The 7,982-nt window shown below is 42.1% G+C and overlaps 1 protein-coding gene across 7 annotated transcripts in view; it reads left to right on the top strand.

Moving 5' to 3' along the window:
• The first annotated feature begins 155 nt into the window (after positions 1-155).
• The window catches only part of PRIMPOL (primase and DNA directed polymerase), a 58,830-nt gene continuing 51,003 nt past the window's right edge, over positions 156-7,982 (top strand). For 3 of the 7 annotated variants that reach the window (XM_025471823.3, XM_025471825.3, XM_025471824.3), the window contains exons 1-4: positions 156-395; positions 1,578-1,655; positions 4,167-4,296; positions 6,330-6,565. In XM_025471823.3, coding sequence (XP_025327608.1) covers positions 6,386-6,565 — 180 coding nt within the window. In that variant the 5' untranslated portion in view covers positions 156-395; positions 1,578-1,655; positions 4,167-4,296; positions 6,330-6,385. Of the gene's footprint in view, positions 608-1,577; positions 1,656-4,166; positions 4,297-6,329; positions 6,566-7,982 lie in introns of all 7 variants that reach the window. The other 4 variants (XM_025471820.3, XM_025471822.3, XM_025471821.3 and 1 more) reach the window with 4 other exon arrangements.

Genomic DNA, 7,982 nt, shown 5'->3' with positions numbered 1-7,982 from the left:
TCTCCCCGCCCCCGCCCCACCATGCCGCTCCCTCATAGGCCGGCGCACGCGTCTCCCCGCCCCCGCCCCACCATGCCGCTCCCTCATAGGCCGGCGCCCTCGTCTCCCCGCCCCCGCCGCCCCTAGGCCGTCCCTCATAGGCCTGAGCGTCGCTTCCTGTGGACACGCCCTCCCCGCGCTCTGGCGTCGGCCACGCGCTGGGTTGTAAGACGGGCCCCACCTGCTTCTGCGAACCCCGTGGGTTTCCGCCGGTCGCCAGTGTTTCTGAAAGTAAAAGGAGGGACGCCTGAACGCCTCGCGAGGCCCGAGGAGCAGAGAGTAGGGAGTCAGAGGCCGTCCTGACGCCCGCTCAGACCTCCCGGAGGACGAGGAGCCGGCGGCGACCCGCCCCCCAGGTGCCCCGGGCCGCGCCTTACCTGCCCCGCCCCCCCCGCCCCTGAGTCCTCGCCTGCGCTGCGGATCTCCCGCCTGGTTTGGCTCACGAACTGCGTGCAGACCCGAAAGCAAGCACGGAGTTGTTTTCTTAGAAGAGTGTGTCAGCACAGTCGAGCACGAAGTTCCGCATCAGAGGTCAAGAGGTTCCGAGAGGTTCAGGACGTCCTTCCAGGTCCCGGACCCACGTTAGGCACTAGCCTCGCCCCCAGCATTTCTACCCATTCGGTTAAGAATCGGGGGCTGTAGTTTGTACATGAATGAATACACATCGTTAAGTATGCGTGGCAGCCCTTTGGTGAATGCTTAGTACTTTTTTTTTTTTTTTTTTTTTACAGATTTCTTTGAGAGAGTAGAAGCAGGCTCCCCTCTGAGCTGGCTTGATCCCAGGAGCCTGGGGTCATGACCTGAGCCAAAGGCAGACACCCAGGAGCCCCTACATTTTCTCATTTTATCCTTTTAACAAGTCTTGGAGGCAGGAATCCCAGTCCCTTCACGGGTTTAAGAAAGTTACGTCGTTTTTCCTTTTTGCTAAAAAGAGAAATACCGAAATCAGATTTGGATTCCAAGGAGGAGGCTTGGGCCTGCCTTTGTCCCTCCCAGATTGAGAGAGGGACAATCAGTGTGTTTGGCAGGCCTTTTTCTGCTGCAGTAAAACTGAAGAACAGGATCCTGTGCAAACCCTCCCCAGGGGCTCAGCATGCAGGAATTTATTTATTTATTTAAAGATTTTTATTTATTTATTCATGAGTGAAACAGAAAGAGGCAGAGACATAGGCAGAGGGAGAAGCAGGCTCCATGCAGAGACCCCGACGTGGGACTCGATCCTGGGACTCTAGGATCATGCCCTGGGTGGAAGGCAGGCATTAAACCTGCTGAGCCACTCAGGGATCCCAGCATGCAGGTATTTTTAAGGAAGGCGCTGGTATAGTCACAGGCATCCTATCATCCCCATTGGGATGCCCACACCCCTTCTTGGGTGAAACTCTCATGGCAAAATGATACTTGAGTTAAAGCAGCAGCAGCAGCAGCAGTTTTCTGTTTTCCTGCAAATGATACTAATTAGTCTAGTGAAGTTTTATCATGGTAAAGTGGTTTGCTAGAGGCCATGTCTTTTGACCGAATCCAGTCGTTTCTTGTTACAGGATCGTCTTGGAAGTGGCGGACTTTGATCTGGGGCCTTGGGGAAGAAGAATTTGGGAAAGGCAAGTGAGGCATTCCAGGTGAGAGGAATATACATGCAAGGGGGGGAAGATTGTAGTGAGCCGGGGACGGGTCGCAGTCCTTAGTGCTCATTTGGTGCAGAGGCTGAACACTAAGAAAGAAAACGATTAAGTGGTTTAGGTTCTGGAGAACGTGAAGTGGTTTAGAATCTGGTCCAGATTCTGGAGTTTGGACTGCTTGAGGTAAACCAAAGTGTGAATCGAGTGATGTTCTGAATCATTGATGAGCCTTGGTATGAAAAGTTAACAATCTGGTTTTAAGGGAGGTTAGTTTGGCAGAGTTAGGCTATGGGGGGGGGGGGTACCCAGTGGGGATGGTAGTAAGAGGGAACTAGGAAAGAATAATATACCACCCTATGTTTTCTTATCCCTCATGGAGATTTTTGGGAGGTTTACATTTGAGTTACTTCTTTTCAAGCATAGAGAGGCAAAATGACCAAAGTAGGGAAAAAAAATTCAATTAGTATATTTAATTTCTTCAGGTGTTACTCAGCTGGGATGTACTCTTATATAACAATGTTACTATAAATAAATTTTAAATCTTTTTTTTTTAAGATTTTATTTATATATTCACTGGAGGCACACAGAGAGAGATAGAGACAGAGACATAGGCAGAGGGAGAAGCAGGCTCCATGCAGGGAGCCCAACATGGGACTCCATCCCAGGTCTCCAGGATCACACCCTGGGCTGAAGGCGGCGCTAAACCGCTGAGCCACCAGGGCTGCCCTATAAATGAATTTTAATCACATACTTTATAACGACTATTCTAGCAGTGGGAGAAGTAGTATCCATGTATTCCAAAAGGCCATAAAGGAGATTATGTTAAGAAAATATTGTCAAATACTAGGACGTTGCTAAATCCTGGGACTGGGACATAGATGCCAGAAAACACAAAATCCTGTTACTTCAGTTCTCAGGGCAGAAGGAGAAGTTGGACTTGGGGAATAGGAGTGGACTTGTGATAGACAAAAGAGGAAACGGAAGCTGGAAGTGCACCAGGGAGAACCATGGCAAGCTCCCAGCTTTCCCTAGAAGTCGGGAATCATGGAGCACGTGCCGTCTGTTCCAGCTGCTTCTGGGACTCAGGCCATCACGTGTCGGAGCTGGGCAAGTCTAGGCATAAACTTAGGGAAGCCAGGCCTGCTGAAGTTAGCTGTGTCATCTCTCTGCCTCTTTCCCTCTGCTTCTTCTCCCACCACAGTTCTTCGAGAAGGACTAAGCCAGCCTTTTTTCTAGCCCTGATCACCTTTAGTTGTAAAATGGGTATTGAACATGGTTAAATGCAATGTTAAGAAATAACATTGGGCAGAGGGGGTGCGCATCTGGCTGGTTCAGTGGGTAGAGCATGTGACTCTTGACTTTGAGGCTGTGAGTTCAAGCCTCACATTGGGCCTAGAGTTTCATCTGACAAAAAAAAAAAAAAAAAAAAGGAAAAGAAAGTAACATTGTGGTGCAATGTAAAGAAATAACAGAGCTCTTAAACCTACTATTTTAAGATGAAACATATTTTTCTTTGGAACTTGGAAACTTACCAAAAAAAAATAGTTACGGTCCCTATGTGAAAAGGGGCTTTTTATGTACAGTTCTATAAAAGACAACAGTCTTTCCCCACCAGGAAATTAAAAGCATTTCTAAAATGATGACCTGTGTTTTATCCCAGAGGGTAAGGATGAGGAATATGATAGTCCAAAACCAGAATGCCAGATGCCTTCCTGGTCTCCATTTCCTTTGCTTTTGTTATTCAACCCTCCTGCTCCAGTAGTCCTGCCCCCAGTTGTCATCTAACCCTCAACCCAGCTGTTACAATTTTTGAACAGTGCAGACAACATGAGGGCGTAACATATATTGAATTCCTCTTCTTTCTCTCTTGACACCATGGTGTCCTCAGTCCAGTAAGTGTCAGACTGGTTTTCCATTTGTCTCCAGGACTTTCATGTATGGCGTACTCCCCATGATCATACCAACAATTTTTACAAAATCAAAAGTTTTCCTGATGTCCATGTCACGAAGTGTGAACATCCACGGGGTTATTCCCAGTCAGTTCCTGGTTAGATACTAGAGCTACAAATCATACCTAATTGCATTCTGTGTTTATTTCCTTCACTAACTTATCAGTGGGCTTTATTAAAAGTTAATACATTTCATAGAAAAAAATCAGTTTCTCACTTAGATGTCTAAGTGTAGAGGATTTTTGTCTGTATGTGAAGCAGATTAAAATAAACTGAATACTCAGAATCTAGCAATCTGGAGTTCCATGTCACTTTGTATTGAAAAAGCCATTTCATTAAAAATTATCCCATCTCTTCAATTCCAGTGAAATTTTATCCCGTTCCTAGGCATATCTGTTAGGAAGTTTATGTTGACATCTTTAGAAATATGTTTATTTCTTGGTTTACAATTTTCATGCGGATTTGTTATAACTCTGAGAGAATAATCTTTCCCAGGTCTGATATATTTGAAGTCAAATGTGAAATCTAAGTGTCATGATAATTTATCATCTCAATCTTTTAGGATGAACCTATTTTTTCTTCCCGGGAATATGTCCTATGCCAGTGACTTTGTGTTGCAAAGTTTTCTGCAGAAGTTCAAGAGAATATTTATCAACCTGATAAGCACAAGTACTGGAAAGGCACTGTCAGAGGTAAATAGGAATTGTTCCCTTGAATGCCTTAGTCTATATTGTTATTTCACTTTAAAAAGCTAATATATATGTTTTCTACATAGATAAATTACGATGTTACTAATGAAGGTGATACGAATGAAGAGGGAGACTACATCAGTTATTGATTTCTGTGTGAAAAACCAGACCAAAACTTCTTGCGTTAAAAAAAAAAGTTAATTTTATAGTTCTGTGGGTTGACTAGGCAGGTCTTTGGCAGATCTCACCTGAACTCACTCAGGCTATCTTATGCATTGAATTCAGATGTCTGGATAATCCAAAATGTCTTAACATACCTGATAGTTGGTGTTGGCTGTTAGCTGGGATAATCTGGTTCTTCTCCAGATGTCCTTTTTTCCTCAATGAGACTAGAGTACTAGCATGAGTCTCAGATCAGGACTCCAGCATTGCCAAATCCAGTGCAAAAGCCCTTACTACACCTCTTTTTGCTTCACTTTGTTGATGTGACATTGACTAAAGCAAGTCATGTGGCCAAGTACAGAGTCAGTGAGTGGGCTCAGCATCTCTTGATGGGAGGAATGGCAGAGATTTTGTGGCCATTATTTACCTATGATGGAAGCTTTTCTCCTTTTCTAAAAACCTATCCTTTTTTTTTTTTTTTTTTGGAAGCAACAGTAATCCCCAGTCATAAAAGTATTGCCTGGCCCTCTTACCTTAGTGTGGCTAACATGGAAGCATTGTGTGCAAACAAAAACACATGTCATTAATAAACAAGGATTAAAAGACTGTCATTTTGGGATGCCTGGGTGGTTGAGTGTCTGCCTTTGGTTCAGGTCGTGATCCCAGAGTCCTGGGATCAAGTCCTGCAACAGGCTCCCTACAGGGAGCCTCCTCCCTCTGCCTATGTGTCTGCCTCTTTCTCTGTGTCTCTCATGAATAAATAAATAAAAATCTTAAATATAAAAACCTGTCATTTTACTCTGACTAATCACAAAAATACAGTCATTAAATTAACAGACATAGGTTAAAATTTGTTCATTCCTGTCTTTATACAAGCTTATGATTACTATTGACATTCTAAACAAAGACTAACCAATATTCCAGGTCCCATTTATACCCTGAGTTGTTCTCCCAACTAACAATTGTGTTGTGAGAAAAGAGCAGTGGATAGAAACAGAAGAAGAGGGAACTGCACAGTGGTGTCTAGAAATGAACTCTGCACTAAGAAATAGTAGCACAAGATGATGGCTGAAGTATTAGCACTACTTGGGCAAGATCGTGCTTGATGCAATAAAGTGTTTATAATAAAAACCATAATATAGGGGATCCCTGGGTGGCACAGCAGTTTGGCGCCTGCCTTTGGCCCAGGGTGCGATCCTGGAGACCCGGGATCAAATTCCACGTCGGGCTCCCGGTGCATGGAGCCTGCTTCTCCCTCTGCCTGTGTCTCAGCTTCTCTCTCTCTCTCTCTCTCTGTGACTATCATAAACAAACAAACAAACAAACAAAAACATAATATAAAAGTCACTTATATTTACTTGAGGCCTTGTAATTTACAAAATGTTTTCCTATGTCTTATCACATTTATCCTTGTGATAATTACATAAAGTGTTCAGGATGATGATGATCCACATTTTGCACTTAAGGCTTTGGGCACTTCTAAAATCAGCACTGTTAGATGGAAGAGCCAAGATCTAAAGGTACCTGATAAGTAGCCCCATTCTTATTTTATATTAAAATTTCATGCAGAAAGAAAAAAAAATATATGGCAGTTAAGGAAATACCATTAGGAAATGAGTTTTGAGAGAGATCTGGGTGGCTCAGAGGTTGAGCATCTACCTTCGGCTCAGGGTGTGATCCTGGGGTCCAGGATCGAGTCCCCACATCAGGCTCCAGCAGGGAGCCTGCTTCTCCCTCTATGTCTCTGCCTTTCTCTTTGTGTCTCTCATGAATAAATAAATAAAATCTTTAAAAAAAAAAAAGGAAATGAGTTTTGAAGTTTTACCAAGACAATGTATTCTAAATAAATACATTGATGTCCTTGTTTGTTTTAGGACTGATAGAAATCTTACATGGGATAGAATTTCATTTGTCTGTAACTTCTAAACCAATGGAGAGAAAATGGGAAGCAAAACTGAAGCAAATTGAAGAACGAGCATCTTGTTATGAGAGGAAACCGTTGTCCTCGGTATACAGACCAAGACTGTCCAAGCCAGAAGAACCACCCTCCATTTGGAAATTATTCCATCGGCAGACTCAAGCTTTTAATTTTGTTAAAAGCTGTAAAGAGGTAATTTTCTCATCTACTTTTTTTTGGGGGGGGGAGGGAGCTATTATAACTTAAGATTTTTTAAAAAAAGGTTTGATTGTCTTCATTTCACTTCACATGGTCTACCAAAAGAATTATTGTGATCTAAATATACCACTACAAAAAAATATTATACCACTACAAAAAATATTCCTCTGAATTGCTGGCCATTTACTTTATATTTGCAATGAAAAAGAATGACCTATGTAGTGCCAATTAGTTTAAAAAATTTGTAATGAGGGCACCTGGGTGGCTCAGTTGGTTGAGCAGCTGCCTTCAGCTCAGGTCATGATCTCAGGGTTCTGGGATTGAGTCCTACATCAGGCTCCTGCTTAGTGGGGAGTCTGCTTCTCCCTCTCCTTCTACCCCACTACTAATGCTCATGGTCTCTCTCGCTCCCTCTCTCTCTTTCTCTCTCTCTCTCTCTGGCTATCTCAAATAAATAAAATGTCAAAAAAATTTGTAATGACATTTTTTAAAGTTTCAGTTGAGATATAGTTGATAGTTTCAGGTGAACAACGTAGTGATTTAACAATTATGTAGATTATAAATGCTCACCATAAGTCTAGTCATCATCTATCACCAAGTTAACTACAAAATTGATGACTATATTCCCTGTGCTGTACTGTTCATCACCGTGACTTATGGTGTCTCTCTATCCCCCTTCACTCCAGCAAACACCAGTTTGTTCTCTGTATTTGAGTCTGTTTCAAGTGTGTTTTGTTTTTAGATTCCACGTGTAAGTGAAATCATATGACCCTTGTTTTTCTCTAACTTATTTCACTTAACATAATATCCTCTAGGTCCATCCATGTTATTGTGAACAGCAAGACTTCCTTTTTTTTTATGGCTGAGTAATATTCTTTTGTGTGTTTATATACTGCATCTTCTTTGTCTTCATTTATCAGTGGACACTTAGGTGTCTTTCATGTCTTTGCTATTATAAACATAGGTACATATATATTCTTTTGCATTAGTGGTTTCATTTTTTCACACATACTGAATTCCTAGAATTGCCTTCTCTGTAGTAGATTAATTAACCATATAATTGTGGGTTTATATCCTGTTGCACTGATTTATGTGTGTACTTCTTGATTATTTTAGCATTGTAATATACTTTGAAATCTGGGGTTGTAATACTTTCAGGTTTGTTCTTCTATCTGAAGGTTGCTTTGGTTTCTGTGGTCTTATGTGGTTCCATACAAATTTTAGGAGTATTTGTTCTAGTTTGTGAAAGACATTATTGGTATTTTGGTAAGGATTGCATTGAATCTATAGATTGCTTTGGGTAGTATGGATATTTTAGCAATATTACTTCTTCAGATCCATGAGCATTGTATATCTTTCCATTTGTGTTGTCTTCAATTTCTTTTATCATTGCCTCATAGTTTTCAGAGTA

The sequence above is a fragment of the Canis lupus genome, chromosome 16 (genome assembly GCF_003254725.2).
Source record: "Canis lupus dingo isolate Sandy chromosome 16, ASM325472v2, whole genome shotgun sequence".
Classification (NCBI taxonomy): Eukaryota; Metazoa; Chordata; class Mammalia; order Carnivora; family Canidae; genus Canis; species Canis lupus.
This window is presented reverse-complemented; position numbering and strand designations above follow the sequence as displayed.